Consider the following 23,472-nt stretch of genomic DNA (forward strand, 5'->3'; position numbering starts at 1 on the left):
CGGCATAGTGGCACATACCTGTAATTCCAGTACTCAGGAGACTGAGGCAGAAGGATCCCTGCAAGTTTGAGGCCAACCTAAGCCACATAATGAGTCCAAGGCCAGCCTGAACTACATAGCAAGACCCTGTCTGAAAAAAGAAAAAGGGCTGGGTTGTAGCTCAGTGCAATGCCTTAGCTTCAGTCCCTAGTATTTTTAAAAAAAGGAAAAAAAAAAGATAGATTAGCAAGGTATGGTAGAATCTGTTTAAAGTCAAATTGAGTCACTCCAATTTGGTAGAAGCAATAAAGTAGGGTAAATAAATTTGTGTGAGAAAATGATTAAGGTACCATTCTATTCTGGACAGAAGTTGGGGAAACCAGCTAAAATGTTATTATTTTAGTCTGGAACACAGTTGTCAAATCTGAACCAGGTAGATAACAGCAGAAAAGAGCTGAAGATGGTTGGGTTCAGGAGATTTTTCAAAAGAAAAGATAATTTCAACAGCAGATTTTTTTCTCACAGGAATGGGAGAATGGGGGGAAAAATATCAAAAGTGGTTCTAACTGCTGAGGCTGAGGCTGAATGTTGGGGAGCATGATGCTACATTAATAATGATAAGCAATCCATGAAAATGTAAGTTTATATTTTAGTTAGAGTTATGTCAGAAACCACTTTAGACTGGGAAGTGTTAAGAACTTAGAGGAAATTGATAAATGTTAGAAATCTAGCGCTTTGTTTTTAGGGATAAAGAAAAATTGTTGTAAGTATTAAGAATGGAAAGGGATAGTAAAGAGTTTCAGAAATTCAGCTGTATGTTAATTTCTAGGTTTAATGATAAAATGAAGAATTTACCCTCTCAAATTCAAATTATGAACTTTTAAAGTGCCACTTGAAGGGGCCCAACCTCTGAGATTAGTGGTCCCATAGCACTTCATCTTATGAGCAAATTGGCAGTGCAAGGATGAAGGAGCCTAGGCCACTCTGCAGGGGAGGGACTGTCAGTGCTCCTCTTTGTGTGAAAGTCTCCCCGTGTTGTGCCTGTGCAGAGGGCACTAACTGGGAGACACAACACCTACTCCTCTCAGTTCCCCAACTTAGGAGCTGTGATCTTCAACGTGGCATCTCCTGGCCCTAATTTCTTCATCTTAGAATGAAGTAGTAAGAAATCACCCTTTAGCTCCAGGGGACTCTTTAGCAGCTTCTCGTTGTGTCCAAGAGTTTATTCTGATGCTTTTAAAGCTATTTCTGTAGCAAAACAAACCCTGTAAGAGCAAGAGTAAACCTTTCAATTTATTGTAATAGTTACTTTTATGTTTAGCATGACAGTTTTTCTGTTTTCTTTTTTGGCCTTTTTTCCCTTTTGTATTCATTTTCATGTCTTTATTCTCTTTTTCTATTTATAGTGATATTAAAACAAACTTCGAGTCTCTTACACATTAAAATTCTGATGTACTGACATACAAGCACAAAAGTATATTTCTTCAAGGTAGCAATCTCACTGCACATTGAAAAAAATTTGTTATTTTTGCTTTGATTCTAAAATAAATGAAAATTGGTACTGTTTTAGTGCACTTCTCCATTGGAAGAACTTCAGTTCTAAATGCATCCTGTTTAATTTCATAGCATACTTTGAAAGATGATTACTGACAATAAATATGCTGAGGAATATTAATATTACCTCTGGAACATTTACTGGTGTGCTGAGTTTGTGGAATATGTGGCTAGAGTTTTTGCTTTGCTTTATAATCACTAAAAAACAGACCAATTTTTAAAGAACAGGCTACTTGTCAATAAATGTGTTACAAAGCAATGTCTTTCTCTACATACTCTTTAGTTTTCTGCTTCCAGAGTAGCTACTGAAAGGAAGGATTTAATACAGAATGAGTAGAGTTGTATGTCCCCTTTGCCTCATCACCAGGAGTGATTGCAGAATCTTTTTTATTTCACTGTCTGTTGTGGGGAAAGATATTTATTCTGTCTATAAGGCAATTAACTATGGCATAAAATACCCCTTACGTAGAATTTTTGAAATGAATTACATTCATTCATTCATTTATTGGTGGTGCTAGGGATTAAACCTAGGGCCCTGTGCATGCTGGGCAAGCAGTCCACAACTTAGTTGCATCCCCAGGCCAGCCATTGAATTTTTTTTACCCATGCTTCACTATTCCATTGTATAGTAAATTCTAAAGTTCCATGAGGGGGCAGGGATCCTGTGTTCACCATTGATTGTCCAGCACTTGGACACTCACTGGCACATTGCTGCTCCACACAAGATGACATTGGATGTGAGTGAGTGAGTTAAAGAAAATTTCCATTTCCTGTTAAGTTAAAGCTCTAACTGCCTACAGACAAAGAGTACACAACTTGCTGGGAACTGTGGCATGGACCTGTAGTTCCAGCACTCATGAGACTGAGGCAGGAGATCACTTGAGCCCAGGAGTTTTGGACCAATCTGGGCAACATAGCAAGACCCTGTCTCAAAAAAAAAAAAAAAAGTATACAGATGAGCAATGAACACACTTGAGACGTTTTATGGAAGTGATAAATGTTTTTAATGTTACCATCTTTTGTCTCCTTAATCTGCTTCCCCCAATTGTCTTTCTTTTTTTGGTACTGGGGATCGAACTCAGGTCCTTGTGCTTGCGCAGCAAGCAGCAAAACCACTGAGCTAAATCCTGGCCCTGCTTCCCCCAGTTGTGAGCCCCGTGAAACTAGGAGTTAAATCATAGAATCCTCCACCTTGAATAATCTTGCCCTTTGTATTTATAGTAAGGGATCCAAAAAATTACAAGATGATTAAGGAAATAAAAAGGAGTAAAATAAACCAAACTACAAAGGTAATGGAAGGATAAAACATTGAATGAAAGGCAGCCAGGGTGATTTTAGATGCCACCAATATAAGGTTGTCTCCCACTTTCTAGCACCATGGAATGCATCCTATTAATTGTGAATGCACTTGGTACTGAATATTTCCTCTTTCCATCTGTAAGGTGAGTAGAGTCTCTCCCTTCAGATATCAGAAGCCCCTGACAGCTGCAGGTCTACAGGACCATAAACTAAAAATAGGTAAAAATCAAATGAAGGAAAAGATATATCTTGCTGTTAAATGGCATTTATCCTGTTCAAAAAATACAAACTAATGCTGTACTCATATTCTGGTGCTCAAATACAAAATATTTCATCTTTGGGCTTCTCGTTTTCACTTACCAGAGAAGAAAGGAAAGACCCTCTCTCAGCATTGGCAAGAGAATATGGAGGATCGAAGAGGAATGCCTTGTTGAAGTGGTGCCAGAAAAAAACAGAAGGCTATCAGGTAATCATATGGTTCTTGTGTTCTCCACAAGCAATTGATAACCCAAATGCTAGGGTATCATAACTCACATCATATCTTGTATTCAAAATGAGCCATATACCAAATTTCAGGAACACATTCTCAAAATTAACCTTTCCAGAGTGGCCAGTCTTTCCAGTATTTTTTTTATTCTGCTCTTATGGCATTTTCTTTTTTTTTGGGGGGGGTGTTTTTTGTTTCGTTTTGTTTTGTTTTTTTGGTACCGGAGATCGAACTCTGGACCTTGAGCTTGCAAGGCAGGTGGCAGCACCACTGAGCTAAATCCCTTACTCTCTTATAGCACTTTCTTAAGTCAAGATTGAATGCTTTGGTTGAGATATCATTTGGACTAAGAGTTAAAAATGGATGTATTTCGCTTAAAATTAGTAGCTTAATTATATATGCATACACATTTTGTTTGTTGTTTTTGATGACTTTTTAAAATTTTTGTTGTGTTTTCTCCATTCATCCTTTCACTTCTGGACTATTGTAACTTCCTACCATTTCCTCTCCCATTTGTTTCTTTTGTATTTTATTCAGGTTTTATTTTAAATGATGTTACATATTACTTTGGAGAGGGAGCTCTAATTCCACACAAAATGAAAACTTCTAAAATGTGTCCATCATAGTATTAAAACATACAATTTAGATTCCCAGTATCCTCACCTAGGATTTTAGTTACAAAGACTTGTCACAGCTTGCAGCTGGTATTCTTCATACTTTGGTATAAATTTGCAACCAGTACAACATAAGAAAGTAGTTAAAATTCTGTGTTCTCGGTCTCATCACAATAGCCTTCATCTCAAAATGGCAAAAAGGAACTAACTGTAACATTTGCAGATAACTTTCCACAAGAGGCAATGAAGTAGTAGAAGAAATATTTTGTATTTGAGCACCAGAATATGAGTACAGCATTAGTTTGCATTTTTTGATTCATGGCACAATGCTAGGATTAAGGGTGTTAGGATTAAGGGTGGATGATGTTCTACAAACATCATGTAGATTAATCAAAAACCAAAGAATACTAAAATCAAGAATAAAAGAGAAGGGCCAGGGATTTAGCTCAGTGGTTCTGCTGCCTGCCTGCCAAGTGCAAGGTCCCGAGTTCAATTCCTGGTACCAAAAAAAGAATAAAAGAAGACCTTACAAAAATTAAAAGGTAATGTTGCAAACAACTGTGTGCCCATGAATAGGACAACCTAGGTGGTATGGACTGTTTCATATTTTTCAGTTGAGAGGTTGGTGTTTGTGCAGGATTGTTTTTGCCTCCACTCTGGCCCTGCAAAGTTCATCCTTCATACATTGTCCTTGCCACCCCCATGGGGCTAGGTTGTTCTCTAAACTCACTCTATGATAGTTTTTGTATGTCAGGGCATATTCTTTGGGTGCCTTTATGTTTATAACCCACTTTTCCTGTGGTCTCAAATCCCACAGAATATACCACAGGGGTCGTGAAGTTGTCATTTTGCATATCTCTCTTCCTTTATAGATGGTTGGCTTCTTGTATTTCATCTACCTAGCATCCAACATAAGGCTTAGCATGTGGCAGAGCTCAGTAACTGTCAGCTAGTTGTAATGGGATACTTGGGAAATTCATTTTTAGAACAGTGGTTCTTAAATTTCATTGTAAAACCCTAGAAGATTGTGGGAAAATGCAGATTCCTAAGAACCATTCCTAAAGATTTGCGATTTGAGAGGTATGAAGTGAGCTCTTGCAGTCTGCAGTTTTAAGCACGCCCCAGGTGATCTGTAGACTATTCTGTGAGAATCATGAACAGAGTAGTGATTAAGATCTTGAAATGCCAGGTGTGGTGGTGCACACCTGTGATCCCAGCACTTGGGAGGCTGAGGCAGGAGGATTGTTGTGAGTTCAGGCCAGCCTGAATTACATAGCAAGATGCTGTCTCAAAAACAACCCTCCCCCCCCAAAAAAAGCCAGGCATAATGACGCATGCCTGTGATCCCAGCAGTCAGGCGGCTGAGGCAGGAGGATCACTGCGAGTTCAAGGCCAGCCTGGACTACATAGTGAGTTCAAAGCCTGCCTGAACTGTATAGCCTTTCCCTGTCTCAAAAACAAAAATCAAACAAAAAAACCTTTGAACTGTTCCCAGGTGTCGTGGCACATGCCTGTAATTTCAGTAGTCTGAAAGGCTGAGGCAAGAGAATGGCAAGTTGGAAACCAGCCTAGGCAATTTAGCAACTTTGTAAGGCCCTGTCTCAAAAATGTTTTTAAATGCCTGGGGATGTAGCTAAATGAGGAGGCCTTGTGTTCAGTCCCCAGTATGAAAAAGAAAGCTGGGGATGTAGCTCAGTGGTAGAGCACCTCTGGGTTCAATCCTCCAGAACTGGGGAGAAAAAAAGACATTGAAATTTAATGTTATATAGGTTTTGAATGTCAGCTCTGCTTCTTACTGTGTGATTGTAGGTAAATTACTTAGCCTTTTTTCTTCCTTTGTAAAATGGTATAGTAACCAAGACAGGCAGAGTTCCTCTCATGTACTATCTTTAATAGATTTTTAATTACTTTTTTCTTCCATTATTAGGAATCTTATTGTAATGTGAACTTTAAATTTTCATAGAATTCTATTTGAATTAAGTAATTATAATTTTATTGATTGACTGAATGATTTTTGTGGTACTAGGGCATTAATCCAAAGGGCACCCTTTCATAGATCTACATCCCTAGCCCTTGTTTATTTTTTTATTTTGAGACAGGATCTTGCTAAATTGCTCAGGCTGGCCTCAAACTCTTAATCTTCCTGCTTTAGCCTCTCTAGTAGCTAAAACTATAGACATAACCCACCATACCTGTTTTATGCATAATTTTTAAAGTACTGCTCCAAAGTTCCCACAGAACATTGTCATGACTCAAGTTGATTAAAGGGAGATAATTTAAACAATAAATCAGTAATCTAACTAATATCCCTTGATTCCATCCAATTTAAATTCTCTGATTCTATGATTTTAGGATTATACATTATATTGTGTTGAAAAATACATACACATAAATTAGTTATTTCAATTAATTTTTTGTTTCATTTACTTGGTGCTTACAATGCAAGAGGAAATATGATGCAAACAGAATGGTCAATTGTACAAAAAGAAAAACCTTTTTGTATGCTGGACAGTCTTTCCTACAAGTCCAGTTCATGACATTTGTACTTACTATGGACACTTCTGTAATGATCTGTATGTACAGCTTTTTTAAGAACCGGTTCACTTTTTGCTCTTGTCCTTTAAAAGTAGATATGATGCTGGGTTTTAAATTTGAAGGTCTTTAAGTTAAGATTAGTCTGAAATGCATAATCTTTTTAAACTGAAAGATCTGCTAGAGCTCTTCTGAGCACTCTCAAGAGCCGTACAATAAGTGTCAGATCCCTTTTCCTATTTAGCTGTAAGTGTGGATGTGCATATTTATCCTTTAGTGTCAGTAAGTTTGAGTTCAGGCCTTTGGTTTCTTCCTGTGCACAGTCTGCAGGAAAAGGCAGGTTGTGACATTTGACTAAGTCGAGCAGGAGCCGTTACGTGACACTTAGCACACACTGCTCCCACAGGCCTCAAATGTATCATTAATGTTTGGGTCATGCATACTTTATGTCGAAGAAGCTGTCTAATCAACAGAGATAGATTCCCTAATACCCCTATCTTCTTTCACTAACTCTTTTAAGAGTCATCCTAAAATTACTGTGATCACTGTAATTTCATTAACCGTCCATTACAAAACAAGCCTTGGTGAATTTGCCTTTTATCTCACAGATGCATTTCTCCTCTTTAAATTGTGCACTGCCATTTATTAAGCACTGAAGTTTTAGAATACTAGAATATTACTGTTGAAAAGGCCTTGATGTTCTGATTTACTGTCAAGTTAACAGATGTGGGACTGAAACTCCACGTGGATAAATGATTGCCCAGAGATTCATCATGAGTCCATGGCATTGTATAAGCAGCCTTTAGAACTATGGTTGTAAGGGTTGACAAAAGGGTTCCTTTGTTTGTTTGTTTGTTTCTTATAACTACTACCTCAGTTTCCACACAATTGTGTTTTAAATTTTGCTTTAAATATGGAATTAACGCCGATAAATTGTCAACTGATTATAGTGAGAATTGATAATCCACTGCCCTGTTCCCTTGTCTCTTTGAAATTGCTTTCTTGAGGCAACCACTTTTAATTCTTTAGCTGTTTCATTAGGTATTGACAATTAAGATTGATTATACAAAAGCAGCCAGGTAGGTAATAGAGAAAATAATCTATATTTTCAGTAAACTTTTCTTTGGTTTTAAATTTTGTATGAGAGCTTGGAGTGGTGGCACATGCCTATAATGTCAGCACTCAGGGAGGTGAGCCTTAAGCTCAGCCTGGGGAAATGAGCAAAACCCCATGTCAAAATAGAAAAAGGACTGGGGATATAGCTCAATGCAGAGGCCCTGGGTTCAATCCCCAGTACTCCCCCTTCAAAAGAAAATTGAATGTTAAGAGCTTCTGTTACATCACTGTTTTTTTGTTATGAAAGACCTAATAATATAATCAAGAAGCCTTGAAAGGTTAATTTGAGAGAGCTTTATTTTGAATGAAAAATCTTACTGTTTCCTGATAAAATGCCAGACCTAGAAATGGATTAGTTAAATCCAAAGGATAATGAAATCACTTAATCTAGTACAAAATAGTTTTAATAAATGAACAAAAGGTTTTAGTATTGCCTGAGGTAATTTGGTCTCAGACAAACATTGACAATCCAATTTTATTGAGGGATGTGCCCCATTAGTGCATGAGCCAAAGAAGAAAAGATTGAGCAGTTCTTAGTGGAGATTAGTAGAATTAGAAGAATTGATGGGGTTGAGTGGTTTAGAAGTCATGTTCTTTTGTGCTGTGGTTTATTTGCATTCTAGCATTTTTTCCCTAATCTCAAAGTTAATTTGTCAGTTACATAGTAAACTCTGTGCAAGGTAATGTGCAGGCTATTGATACATGAATAAAAGTAGTTTGTGTTGTCAGGAAGCATATGGCCTAGGCTTTAAAGTACACGTTTAGTGGGCCAGGGATTTAGCTCAGTGATTCCGCCACCTGCCTTGCAAGCGGGAGGACCGGAGTCTGATCCCCGGTACCAAAAATAAAATAAAACAAAATACACATTAGTAATTAAACCCAGTACAGGTTTTTGTTTATGTAGAGTATCACACCATACTTCTGCTGAGACTTCTATAAAAAAATGCCAGGTGTGGTGGCATACACCTGTAACCTCAATTACTTGAGAGGCTGAGGCAGGAAGATCATGAGTTTAAGGCAAGCCAGGGCAATTTAGCAAGACCCTGACTCAATAAAAGAGGACCAAGCATGGTGGCACACATCTAAAATGCCAGTGCTTGGGAGGCTGAGGCAGGATTGCCACAAGTTCGAGGCCAGCCTAGGCTGCACAGTGAGTTCAAGGCCAGCCTGAGCTACATAGTGAGACCCTGTCTCAAATGAACAATTTTCATAAGGGCTGGGGATCAGTAGTAGAACACTTGTCTACCATGTCCAAGGCCCTACGTTCAATCCTGTAAATTTGTTTAAATTACAAAGAATAAATATCTGGGAAGGCACTGAGGACTAACCAAGGCACCCTGGATAAATCTGGCAGGAGCCAAAATTGTAAAGACAAAGAAGGCATGTTGAATTGGGGGTAGGGGTGTTCATACTTACCCCTATTTTTCTCTAGGCATTTGTAAGCTCCAGGATTTGGGTAAAGAGGCCAAATAGAAAGCAGTAATTCAAAATCACTGAGTAGGGAGATTAAAATTTGAATTCAGGGCTACTAAGACAGCCAAGGTTTAAGGCCCTAGTATTTAAGGGGAAATAGCATCAGAATAGTGAAATTAACATTTGATTTACCTTTTACCATCAAGGAATTTTTCAAATTATTAAGACATGGGACAAAAAGAGAAATTTGGTAGAAAACTGTTGCCAAGATGCCAAAATTTAATCACAGCTTTTGTTCTCACAGTACTAGAGAGCTAAAAATTAGACTTCAAGGCTGGCAAGCACTCTTGGCTTTCACTTAAGAACTCAAAAGAAGTATGCCTTGCAAATAAGGGTTGACTGGAAGTTTTGAGTTTGAAATTCAGGTTTAGAACTTGTCCTTTTATGGATGAAAGTGATTGGCTCTTATTCTAATTGCCTTCCAGAAGAAATTTTAAGCCATTCTAGAAGCAGATGACATCATCTAGCCCCTTATATTCTTTGATGCATAGGGTCTCAGGGTTCATCAGAAATACCAGGCATGCCAGTAAACAGAATCAAATGACCAAAAGTTGAGAAATAGTGACTAATAGTAAAATAACTTCAGGTGATCCAGATACTGGACGTAGGCCTTTAAAATGAGAGATTGAATGTTACCAGAGAATTGGAATCTATAGTGGAATCAAATGGCAGTTTTGGGTTGTGGTTTCGTTTTTGTTTTGTTTTATTGAGACAGGGTCTTGCTATGTAGTTCAGGCTGACCTTGAACTTGTGGGAATCTTCCTGTCTCAGCCTCCTGAGTGCTGGGATTACAACTGTGCACCCCCACACCCTGCTAAATGGCAATTTTGGAACTAAAAAATACAGTAGCTCCAATTAGCTCTAATGTTTAATATCATACTAGACACAGAAAAGATGCGTCAGCTGGAGGATTGATCAGTAAAAAAACCCATAATAAACCACTGAGTAATGGAAAGATGAAAAATGCCTGAGTGTATAGTGGATGCATGAAAGAAAATATAAGGTTTAACATGTGTAATTGGGGTACCAGAAGGAGAGAATACGAATAGATAAGAGTGTCATAGTAAAAGTGCTAAAAATCTAAGACAATGATAAAATCTTGAAATTGCTAGGGGGGAAACGATTTGTGCCAGAGGAATCATGAGGTGGCAGCTGTTCTCAGATCAATAAAGTTGAATTTGTCACCATTCTAAAAGAAAAGTTGAAGGAAGTTTTTCTAGCAGAAAGCTAAATTTCATAGGAAAATAAAATTTCAAGAAAGAGGGCTGGGGATTTAGCTCAGTGGTTTCGCCACCTGTTGCAGAAGCGCAAGGACCCAAGTTCAATCCCTGGTACCAAAAAAAAAAAAAAAAATTCAAGAAAGAATAAAGAAGGCCAGGGATTTAGCTTAGTGGTTCGGTCACCTGCCTCGCAAGCACAAAGTCCCAAGTTCAATCCCTGGTACCAAAAAAAAAAAAATTGTAAGAATAAAGAGGGCTGGGGGTGTGGCTCAGTGTTAGAGTACTTGCCTAGTATGCACAAGAAAGAATAAAGAGCAAAGAAAGGAGTAAATGTGTGGGTAAATATAAATGAATATTGACTGCAATATAATAAAATTGTCTTGGTTAAAGATAAAGATAGGTTTAAAATAAAAGATAAGCCAGGCATGTTGACACATGCCTGTAGTCCCAGCATTCTGGGAGCCTAAAGCAGGAGAATCACAAGTTTGAGCCCAGCTTGGATATCTCAGCAAATTTAAGGAGTAGGGATATAGTTAGGTATAAAGGGTCTGAGTTCAAACCCCAGCCCCTCTCCAAAAGCCTCAGAAGTTTGGGGACAGTAAATGTAGCTAAGTTGTTAACAAGGTTCTTGATTCCAACAAGTTAAGGGTTACATACTATAAATCTGTAGGACTGTGCTGTCTGTTACAGTAGCCATTGCCAGCATGTGCCTATACTGTACTGTACTCTGGATGCAACCACTATACTTAGCGACCCCAAATTACCATTTGATTTCCTAATTTCAGATGTAAGTAAACTTCACAGAAAGAAATAAGGTTAGAGATAAAGATGGGCATTTCATAATGAAAAAGGATCAAACAACAATAGCCAAAGTAGTCTTGGAAAACAAAGTTGGAAGACTTATGCTGCTTACTGACATGACTTTACAGGCACTTAGAGCATGTCATAAATTCATGTGCATCTAATACATAGTCCCAACAAACTGAAAAAGGAAATAAACATGTTTGGAGATTTTAACACACCTCTCTCGGTAACTCTAGGAAGAAGCAAATAGAAATTTATTAGAGTTATAAAAGCTAACATTAGTAATGTTAACTAATTAATTCTGACAGCTATAAAACACTACACGACAACTGCAGATTGTGCATTTTTTCCCATTGGGCACAGAATACTTATCAAAATTGGTCACATTCCAAGTATTCTAGCAATTTTGAAAAATTTAAATGAATTAAAATCCTTTAGAGGGCTGGGGATTTAGCTCAGTGATGCCGCCACCTGTCTTGCAAGCACAAGGTCCTGTGTTCCATCCCCGGGCAGTGGAGGCAGCGGTGATCCTTTAGGAAAGTATCTGATTTCTTTTTTGTTTGTTTGTGTCTTTTTTTTGGTACACGGGATTGAACTTGGGACCTTGTGCTTGCTAGGCAGACAGCGGAACCACTGAGCTAGATCCCCAGCCTGCAAGTCTTTTTTTTTTTTTTTTTTGGTAACGGGGATCCAACTTGGGACCTTGTGCTTGTGAGGCAGGAGATGGAACTATCTAATTTCAATAGATGCAGAAAAGATAATCAATAAAATTCAGCACCTGTTCATTATTTTTAAAAAAAGCATGGAACAAATTTCTAACAAACTAGGAATAGGAAGCAACTTCTATAATCTGATAAAGGATATCTACAAAAAAATTTATAGTAGACATTAGGCTTATTGAAATATTTCTCCTAGAGATGAGGAAAGAGGCAGGACTGCTGTCATTATGTTTACTCGGTATATTAAAAGTCCTAGCCAGTGCAGTAAGGCAGAAAAAGAAATGAAGGGGAATAGAAAGGGTATAATGACTGGAAAGAAAGACAGACATGATTATTATGTAGAAATTATTTATTTGCAGACAAGATAGTTATGTAGGAAGTCTTAAAGATGCAAGTAAAATACTAGAATAACAATGTTAAAGGGTACATTTGCATTTTAAAAATCAAGTACATAGGGCCAGTGATTTAGCTCAGTGGTTATGCCGCCTGTCTAGAAAGCGCAAGGACCTGAGTTCAATCCCCAGTACCAAAAAAAAAAATCAAGTACATACAGATAAAACCAATGAAAAATCTGTAGAACAGAGAAAAGTATAAAATATCATTGTAAGAAATTAGCCCTTTTTAAAAATTTTGAGACAGTTTCACTAAATTGCTCTAACTGGCCTTGCTTGAACTTAGATCCTTAGGTCTCAGCCTCAAGTAGCTGAGATTATGGGCAGACACTACTGAACCTGGCTTAAAATACCTTTTGATTACTCTTCAACTTGAATGTCAGTGCCGAATCAGTTATGATGGCATATGCCTGTCATTCCAGCACTTTTGGGAGGCTGAGGCAGGAGGATGGCAAATTTGACCCCCAGCTGGACAATTTAGTGACTTATGGAGACTTTGTCTCACATTTTAAAAAAATTTTTTAAAGGGCTGGGGATTGTAACTCAGTATAAAAGACCAGGGGAAAAAAAGTGCTGGAAGGAACTTTGAGGATGATTAGCCCCTGACTGAGAAATCCCCTTTCTCCAGATAGCTGCATGTGAGAGGGCACAAGGTGGTAATTCCCCAAACTTCAGTCACCTTCTACCTTCATAATTTTACCATAATCAAGTTTAGCTTGTTCCATGTTCTTTATTTTTCATCATAACTAGAATCCCTGTGAAATAATAGTTTAATGTGTAGTTCAGTTTCTTTATAAAAGTTATCAAAAGAACACATGGCAAGCCAGGCATGATGGCACAAGCACCTGGAATCCCAGCTACTTGGGAGGCTGAGGCAAAAGTATCACTTGGGCCCGGAAGTTTGAAGTCAGCCAGAGTAAAATAGACCCCAGCCTGGGAGAAGGGGGCGGGGGAATTAGAGAAGACCTAAGGAAATGACATTATGTCATTATATGCCAAGTTCATTTATAGGAGAAGCAGATAAATGTAATCACAATCAAAATACTAGCGGGGTTTAATTTTTTTAATGGGAATAGACAAGCTAATTTTTTCAATTATTTGGAAATATACGGGGCCATATAACTAATATAATTTTGGAAAACAAAGTTAGAAGGCTGGGATGTGGCTCAATGGTACAGAACACTTGCCTGAAATGGTTGAGGCCTTGCTTTTGATTCCCCTGGGAGTCTAAGGCAGAAGAATCACATGTTTGAGCTCAACCTGGGCAACTTAGTAAGACCCTATCTCAGAATAAACAATAAAAATGCTGAGGACATAACTCAGTGTGAAAGCCCACAGTTCAATCCCCAGTACCACAAAGATAAGTAAATAAAAAACAACCAAAATTGGGTGAGGATTTAGCTCAGTGGTTTTGCCACCTGCTGCGCAAGCGCTAGGACCCGAGTTCGATCCCCGGTACCAAAAAAAAAACAAAAACCAAAAACAAAATTGAGGATTTACACTACCTAGTAAGAAGACTATGGGCACTTCATAAAAATAAATGAGGATATCCAGGGGCCAATATACAGCTGAAAAAGTGCTCAACATCATTAGTCATCAGTGAAATATAAATTTAAACCACAATGAGCTACTACTACAGAACTGACAGTACTACTGCTATGAATTGACACAGAATGACTTAATATTTAAAGAGCTTATAATAATAACAAGTATTGGCAAGGAAGCAAAAGAATAAGAATACTTATGCACTGCTGATGGAGATATAAAAATGTGCTAGCCAGTTTGGAAAATGTTGGCAGTATCTACTGAAGTTAAATATTCAGATGCGCTATGAGCAAGCAGTTCCACTCTCAAATGTTTACCCAACAAAAATGAATGTTTACCTGAAGATAGGTATGAAATTGTTCATATTCTTCATTATAGATAAAAGCTGGAAACAACCCAAATACTCAAGAGGTGAATGTATAAATAAATTGTGATATTAGGGTATTTTAAGGAAACGTAAAAGAACAAACTATTGCAACACACAGTAGCATGAATGAATCTAACATAATTTTGAGCAGAAGCAGGCTTATGCACAAGAGCACAAACTGTGTGATTCAATTTAAATGAAGCCCAGAACATGGCAGGATTAATTTATTGTATGTTATTTAAGTATGGTGCAGCACATCTGTAGTCCCAGCTATTCAGGATGGTAAGGTGGGAGGATCACTTGGGCCCACTGGGTTTTCTGTTTGTTATTTAAAGTCCTGATATCGAACCCAGAGTCTCATGTATGCTAGGCAAGTGTCCTACCAGTGAGCTATTAAGACCAGCATGGGCAAAATAGCAAGACCCTGACCCCAAAACAACAAAAAAACCCCAGAAATCATCTATCATAATAGTAGTCACTTCTAGGTTGATCAAAGGATACTTTCTGGGATTCTATTAATATTTTATATCTTGATCTGGAGGGTGGTTACATGGTATATTCATTTTTTTTAAAAATCCTTTCAGCCATACTTAACATTTGGATACTTCATCAAAGATATACAGTGGTGCCTTTGTTCACAAATTCGATTCTTTCTGATTCTGGTTGCAAACGAGACCTGAATCAAATTCAGTGGTTAGGTTCAATGTTGACCTTACGGGGAAATTTGATTCGGTCCAGTTTGGTTTGCAGCCAGAATCATGGAGAGAATTGAATTTGTGAACCAAGGTGCCACTCTTCAGCAAAAGTCAAGGAAGAAATTTTTATTTAAAATGGTCAGGAATGTTATTGACTCAGTTATTTGCAGTTTGAAAGTTTTCATAGCACATGTTTCTGATCTTTGAACTTCTCCATTTATTTCAGCCAACTAATTAAGCTTCATTTCCTTCCCTATGTAAAATAGTTTATAGTGTACTGTATACTGTGTTAATTTTCCATAGCCATTGTAACAGATTACCACAGATTCAGTAGTAAAGCAGCACAAATTTATTACCTTCCAGTTTTGTGGGTTAGAAGTCTTAATACGGGTCTTACTGGACTAAAATGAAGGTGTCAGCAGAACTATGTATCAACGGAGCTTCCTTTCTGGAAGTTTTAGAGAAGAATCTGATTCTTTGCTGTTTCCAGGTTTACCACAGTCCTTGGCTCCTAGTCCTGCCCTCTCTCTTCAGAGCTGGCTATAGCAGCAGTCCTTCTTACATTGCATCACTCTTAGCTATAGGTTATCTTCTTATAAGGACTCGTGTGATTAGATTTGGACAATCCAGAATCATTTCCCTGTCCTTAAAAATCCTTAATCATATCTGCCATGTAAATCTTTTGCCACATAAGATAAACATATTCCTAGGTTCCAAGAATTGAGACATTGTCATCTTTGTAGGCCTACCACAGATACAGTGGACCCTCAAGTTACAACTGCCCTGACATACGAACAACTTGCGTTAGGTTAATGGAAGATTCATCTGCCCCTTGTTATCTATAGTGTGTACCCAGGTAAACATCCAGATCTCAGTTCTACTGACTTAAAACCAACCCTCCCTTGGGAACTAATCGAGTTTGTAAGTCAAAGGTCCAATGTACTTACCTAAAGATAACTTTATACTCTTGGAGTTGAGTCTGTATGGCTTAGCTGTGTGGGTTTTTAAGTGACTTTATACTATCCAGTTTACCAATTCAGTGGTCTTTCTATCTGCACTAAGTTACACAGTCAATTTTAGAATATTTGCACCATCTCACAAACCTTGTACTTCTTAGTAGTCACTCTACCTTTCCTCCTAATACTCTTCAGCCCTCAGAAACCACAATAGATTTGCCTGTTCTAGACATTTATATATGTGGAATGTTTTTTGGTCTTTTTGTGACTGCCTTCTTTCTCCTAGCATATTTTCAAGGTTCACCATGTAGCTTTTGTGTCAGTAGTTCATTCCTTTTTATGATTGAATAATTTTTATTGTATCAATATCTACCACATTTTGTTCCTCATTCCATGGACATTGGGACTGTTTCCACTTTAGTCTGTTAATAACGCTGCTATGAACATTTATACCTTTTTATGTAAATGTTTTCTTTTCTCTTAATTATATATATACCTAGAAGTAAAATTGCTGGGTCATATGGTAATGATATTTAGTTCTTTGAGAAACTGCTGAATTATTTTCCAAATTAGCTCTATCATTTTACATTCCCACCAACAATGCATAAGGATTCTGATTCCCACCAACACTTACTATCTGCCTTTGATTCTAACTTTCCTAGTGAATGTAAAATGATACCTCACTGGTTTTGAATTACAGTTTCATACTTACTAATGATACTGAATGTCTTTCCATATGCTTATTGACCGTTGTATATCTTTTTAGGGGAAATGTTCATTTGGATCATTTAACCAAGTTTTTTCCTATTCCAGTACCAGGCTCTTATCAAATAAATGATTTACAATTATTTTCTCCCATTCTGTAGATTATCTTTTTATTCTGTTGATGGTGTCCTTTGAAACAAAAAAGTTTTTAATTTTGATGAAATCCCATGTATCTGTCTTTTGTTTTCTTCTGGTGTCATGTCTAAGAATGCTTCACCTAACTTAGAGTAACAGAAATTCACTCCTATACTTTTCTCCAGGAGTTTTATAGTTTTAACAGGAGTTATAAGTCAGAAGACATTTACCTCTAAGATCTATTTTTAGTTTGTTTTTGTATGGTATAAGGGAAAGGTTCAGCTTCTTTTTTTCATATGTGGCTATCCAGTTTTCCCAGCACCGTTACTTAAAAAATCTATTCTTTCCCCTTATCATGGAAGGTTTGTATTGTTAACTGACCATGAATGTGGACATGTAAAAAGTTCTTTTTTAATTTTTTGTACTGGGGATTGAACTCAGGGCCTTGTGCTTGCAAGGCAGGTTGACAGCACCACTGAGCTAAATCCCCGGCCTGTAAACGTTTTTTTTTTTTGGTACCGGGGATCAAACTCAGGACCTTGTTGCACTTGTGAGGCAGGAGGTGGAACCACTGAGCTAAATCCCCGGCCTTAAACATTTATTTTTGATTTCTCAGATCTCTAAGGTGTGAAGAGGATGGTGGGTGCTGGGGACCAAACCAGGGTCTTGTGCATGCCAGGCAAGCACTTTACCACTAAGCTACATCCCCAGTCCCTTGATGATTCTTATAAATGTTTTTTTAGTATCAAGAATCAGTAGTTCAGTTTGAGAGGGAAGGATTCTCTACATTTCTGAAAAAATTTTTGGAATTTTTAAAATAATCCATTAATGAACAGACATAAATATTTCTCATTTTACATATATGAAATACATGTTTAGAATTTAACTCATTAAAAAAGTGACTTAATTCTTCATGTTGCAGCCTGGACCTCTGAAGGATTTATTAGTGCTTTACTTTCAGAATTAGATAGATCCCACTCTAGGAACTCCTGCTTTAGTAGAAATTATATTATAAATTTAATAGAAATTGTTCTTTCAACAAGTGTTTATTGAGTACTCACTATGTGTTTGACATTGTTTGAAGCAATGAAAATGTAGCAACACATAAATCTTATCAAAAGTCCCCTTCAGCAGGCATAGTTGGTGGCATGCCTATAATCCCAGTATTTTAGGAGCTTGAGGCAGAAGGATCACAAGTTCTCTCCCAGCCTGGGCAAATTGGCAAAATCTGTCCCAAAATGAAAATAAAAGGGTTGAGGATGTAGTTCAATGTGAAAGCTATGGGTTCAATCCTCAGTACTGCAAAAAGAGGAGGAAAAAAATCAGGAAGCTTTCTCTTAGCAGTGTTTTGTCGTTTTTAGTATATAAATCTTACACCTCTTTGGTTAAATTTATTACCAAATATTTTACTTTTATTGAGGCTATTGTAAATAGAATTATTTTCTTAACTTCATTTTTTGATTAATCATTGCTAGTATATAGACAATTATATTTTTGTATATTGATCTTTATATTCTGTGATCTTATATTCTGCAAAATTTAGTTGTAAATATTGGATAGTGTTTTTATGGTGAATCCCATCAGATTTTCTACAGAGATGTGTGACTAAAGGTGCCCCCCCGCATGGTTCTGGGGATCCAACATAGGCCCTCAGCCTTTAAAGATGATTTTAGTTCTTCCTTTACTACTTGGATACTTTTAAATTCCCCTTTCTTGCTTTACTGTACTTCAGTAAATAGATAATGAGAACAGATATCCTTGTCTTGTTCCTAATCTTAGGACAGAGATCAGCAAACTTTTTCATAAGAGATTGAACAGTATATATTTGACACCTTGTGGGTCACTGGTTTCTGTTGCAGCCATACAAAGATTCCATTAGCCAGCAGTAATACATAAATGAATAGACACAGTTGTGTTTTATTCAAAATATTAGGGGGGCCGTCATTTTCTAACCACTCCCTTAAGGGGAAGGTATGTAGTCTTGTCCATCAACCATTGTATTAACTCTGGATAGTTTTTCAGTATCCTCAGTCAAAGAGTAAATTCTCTTTTATTCCTACTATGCTGGGAGTTTTTATCAGGAGTGGATGTTGGGAGCTGGATATGATAGTGCACACCTATAATCCCAGTTCTCTGGGAGGCTGAGGCAGGAGGATCACAGTTTAGCAATTTAGGGAGACTCTTTCTCAAAAACTAAAAAGGGCTGGGGATATAGCTCAGTGTAAAGGCCCTGCATTCAATCCTCAGTGCTGAAAAAATAAGAAAAATAATGGATGTTGGGTATGGTCAGATTTTTTTTCTGCATCTATTGAGTTGATCCTATGATGTTTCTTTTTTGGTTTGTTAATATGATAAATTATATAGAGCCCCCCCGCCCTTGAATGTTAGTAACCTTATATTCCCAGGACAAACTTTACCTGGTACTTTTTATTTTTAAGATCAATTTCCTAACATTTTGTTTAGAATTTTTGCATCTGTGTTTATGGGGAATAGTGTTCTGCAATTTTCTTTCTTTTTAAAATCATAGTCATTATTTGATATGAAAGCAATGTTGACATATAGAATGAATTGTTTAGAATTTTCTCTTGAAGGCTGAGGGTGTAGCTGAGTAGTAGAACAGTTGACTCCAGTGAGAGAAAGCGACAGAGAAAGAGGTATGAATTTCCACTTCTTCAGTTTTTTGTAAGAGTATGTAGAATTTCTTCCTTAAATATATTTGGTAGAATTCCCCAGGGAAGCCTCTGGGCCTAGAGTTTTATTTTTGGGAAGGTTTTAAACTATACCTCTGATTTATTTAATAGATATACAGTTAGATATTGGTTACATAATTCTTTATGAGTAAGTTTTAGTAGCATCTTTCAAGGAATGTTCCCATTTACTTGAGTTTTAAAATTTATGGACATAAAGTTGTTCATAATACTCTGATCTGTAGGATCTGTTGTGTTATCTTCTCTCTCATTCCTGATACTATAATTTGCGTATCCTAATTTTTTCCCAAACTAATCTTCCTAAAGCTTTATCAGAATTATTTTTCTTCTCAAAGAATCGATTTTTGGTTATATTCTGTTATTTTTGTTCTCTGTCTGATTGATCCCGAATTATTTACTTCTGTTTATTCTATCATTTGCTGTTATTAATTTCCTCAGGTGAAAGTTGTCTTGGTTTGAAGCTTTTCTTCTTTTTGCTTCAAACATTGTTATAAATTTACCAATTGCTGTTTTATTGGCATCTCATAAGTTTTGATACGTTGTGCTTTTGTTTTGATTTATAACTTCCTAATTTTCCTTTTGATTTATTTTTATTGACCCGTAAGTTATTTAGAAGAATAGCTTCTAGGTACTTGAGGATTTTCTAAATCCGTTACTATTGTTGATTTCTAATTCAATTCCATTGTGTTCAGAGAACATACTTTCTGTGACATGTATCATTTTTAAGTTGAGATTCATTTGTGGGCTCAGAATATTGTCTTTTTTAGTAATGTTCCATGTGCAGTGTGAAAGAATGCTATTCAGCTGTTGTTGGAGAAATGTTCTGAAAATGTCAGATCACACTGGTTAAGAGTGGTGTTCATATCTTCCTGTTATTTTTTTGTCTACCTATAAATCAGTTGTGGAGAGAGGGATATTAAAATCTCTTGGCTTTTGTGGATTTTTCTATTTTTCCTTATAGTTCTAACAATTTTTGCTTTGTGCATTGTGAAACTATTACTGGGTCATAAAAAGTATGGCTCCTTGAGAAATTTACCTCTGACATTATGAAATGACCTTCTATATCCATAATAATGTTCTTTGCTCTGAAATCTCCTTTGCATGATGAAAATGTAGCCACGTTAGCTTTCTTTTGATTACATTTTGTATGGTGTATTTTTCTACTATGGTTCAAGTGGCAGATAGTTGGTTATTGCTGGTTTTAAGTTATTTTTTCAGTGATTTAAGGATTACTGTGTAAATCTTAGTTTACTTAAATATTTTTCTGACTTAATTTGGTAAAACACAGAAACTTTGCTCCAGTATAGTTTCCTTTCCTCTGTCTTCCTCTGTCCTGTTATCACATTAATTACATTTATTTGTTATATACCCAAGTACAATATTATAATTATTGGTTTGTGCATTGTTACTTTTTAAAAAACTAAAAGAAGGCTCAGTCTGGTGTGACAAGTTTAAGCCCATAGAGGGCAATTTAGCAAGGTTCTATCTCAAAATAAAAAAGGGATGAGGATGTAGCTCAGTATGAATGCCCTGGATTCAATCCCCAGTACTCGTAAATAAAAATAGAAGAAAAGAGATGAGCTCATCTTCAGACAGGAGGGGCACACTCTTATTAATTTTACCTGAAGTTTTAGCTCCTTTTCATGAATAATACTTTTTAATTTGTTACTTGCTTTTGATCAGTTTCCTGTGTCTAGCGTGGTTTTTTTTTTCACATTTTCGTCCAATTTTATGCTTGTTTCTTACTGAAGAATATGTCTACCTCTTTGTCCCACCACTGCTAAAAGTGTCCTAGCATGCTTCATTTTGGGGTTCTTTTTCTCTCAGTCCTCTTTGGCAAAGCAAAACGAGACACTTAACCCTTTTCTCCCAGGAATGTGTTCCCGTAGTTGAAGAAATCAAAAGAGTGAGAACTAGTGGACAGATAAAAATAACTCAGTCTTTCACCCCTTACTTTGAGATAATAGACTGTCCATAGACGAATAAGAGAAGGGGAAGTTCTCTTTATAAGTTATATGAAGTGTTCAGTGTGATACTTCCTACTTGCCTAACCCTAACATAACGTTGGCACTTGGTGTTAGCCACCCTCCCTTAGGCTACTGCTCACTCCTAGCATTTTAAAACTTAGGATGATTGAGTTCTGTATATTCAGGTGACTCTCCTAAACTAAAGAATCTCCCCCAAAGCTCTAATTCTTCCTGGTTACCACATGCTGAAAGAGACAAGAGAGTAGAAAGACTCTTCTTCACACAAGATCCTCCTTCCCTTCATGTTTCCAATGTTGTTATTCCTCCAACCCCGACCTCTTTGTTTGTTTGTTTGTATGGAGACAGAGTCTCACTGTGTAGTTCAGGCTGGCCTTGAACTCACTGTGTAGCCCTGGCTGGCCCCCAACTCCCAGCGATCCTCCTGCCTCAGCCTCTGGAGTGCTGGGATAACAGTCATGCACCACCATGCCTAGTCCCTACCTCTACGACTTCATTGTCTCTCAGGAAGACAGTACAGAATACTGCTACTCCCCTGATCCAATCTTCAGTTTCTCCTCCCCTTTCCGCCTTCCTGGAATTATTTCTTCATGATTAGATTTAGGACTAAGATAGGGGAAGGTGGAATGAGAAAGGTAGGGGAAAGCTAAGAGTTCTGCCAGTAGACAGACAGAATAATGCAGTAAGAATTCCTGATAGTCAAAGCAAAGCTTAGTTGGTTTAATTTCCTCTTCTAAAACTGGAATCTTAGGTCACAGGAATGGCTTCCCAGAGTTAAAAAAAGAAAGGTGCAAGCAGTAGATAAGGGTTTTGATTGGAATCAAATGTGGGTTGAAAGTCTAAATCTTTTTATTTTACATTGTCATATTACATAGAAATTGAGTATACAGAAAGCTCTTATTGTTTGTAAATACTCCTGTGTCTAGGGGTTAAAAATATTTGAACAAAGGTTAGAAAGAATGGCCAGCTTTATAGTCCCACCCTTTTGTGCACACTCAAAAGCTGTCCACAGTGAAGCATTAAAAACTACTGCAGTGTAATCATTCTCTGTCCTAATGACAAGACATCTTCATCCAGAAAGCTTACAGCAGTAGGACAACAACTTCACATTTCTATAAGCAGCCTCCAGGGAATAAATAGAAAGAGCTTGTGTCTCAGGGCTCTTCAGGGACTGTTTTTTATACACAGCAGAGGTTAAATGATGGCTTCTTGGTCACAGTTAAGTGAAAGGACGGTTTCCTGTTTTCAGGGGATTCCTTTTAATGCCAAATGTAGCAGCTGGGAAACAAAGTTTTCCCAGAATTAAATGTACTTACTGCATTCTGTTTAAACATGATTTTGACAGCAACTATTAACATCTATTTCCAAAAATGTCAGGGCTGTAATTTTTTAATTAGCTTCTTAATGCCATTAACCATAAATTAGTTTGACAAGGTTTTTAGTAAAGTATTGGAGATAAAACTATTCAGTTAAGTTTTTCCTCCTCTGGCTGACACAAATTAAATTTTCCTGCTCAGGTGAAGGGAAGAATTATATGTACTGGTCTTAAATGATGATTTTCACTTTCCTCATTGTGATCGTCTTTCAGAGATACATTTAGGTCCATAAATTTGGAAAACCTATTCAGTAATGGAACCCCTCTAGCTGCCTGGCAGAAGCCTGGTCCAGACACAGCAAGAGGAGCTGTGTAGATATAAATATTGTGACTTTATCAAAAAGATGAGCTTCCGGAAGTTGCAAAGGAGGGGGGTGCCTGAGTAGTTTGAATGGCATTCTAATGTGTGTTTCTCCTGAGAACAAAGTTCTGTTCCTTTGCCTTGTATTTTGTCTCCATTGTAACTCCTACCCACAACACCTACCAAATGTTATAAAATGTTTTGGTTGCCAGTACTCTTGGTTAACTTTAAAATAATTGTCTCAGGATGCATTTCCTTAGATAAGCCATAACATAAGGATCAGCACCCAAAATTCCATTCTCAGAAGCTGGGAGGAAATTAGGCTCCGAACAGCCCCTAGAAATCATGATGACTAGGGCTTTGATTTCACAGGAAAAGGACCTTCAATCAGAGGTGTCATGCTTGCCTGTGACCATACAGTTGGGTCTCCAAGTTCCCAGACCCAGACTCTTCCTATTGCAGTAGCCCTCCTTCCCAGCCGTGTCCCTAACATTTCAGTAAGTTTCCATAA

General features: G+C 37.2%; 1 protein-coding gene across 3 annotated transcripts in view; it reads left to right on the plus strand.

Moving 5' to 3' along the window:
* The window catches only part of Specc1l (sperm antigen with calponin homology and coiled-coil domains 1 like), a 150,100-nt gene that overhangs the window by 103,712 nt on the left and 22,916 nt on the right, over window positions 1-23,472 (plus strand). For all 3 annotated transcript variants that reach the window (XM_004843538.3, XM_004843540.3, XM_004843539.3), the window contains one exon: window positions 3,196-3,298. In XM_004843538.3, the coding sequence (XP_004843595.1) occupies window positions 3,196-3,298 (103 nt within the window). The remainder of the gene's footprint in view (window positions 1-3,195; window positions 3,299-23,472) is intronic.

Source organism: Heterocephalus glaber, unplaced genomic scaffold, assembly GCF_053883595.1.
Source record: "Heterocephalus glaber isolate CG9 unplaced genomic scaffold, H.glaber_assembly_v1.0 deba00001687, whole genome shotgun sequence".
NCBI lineage: Eukaryota > Metazoa > Chordata > Mammalia > Rodentia > Bathyergidae > Heterocephalus > Heterocephalus glaber.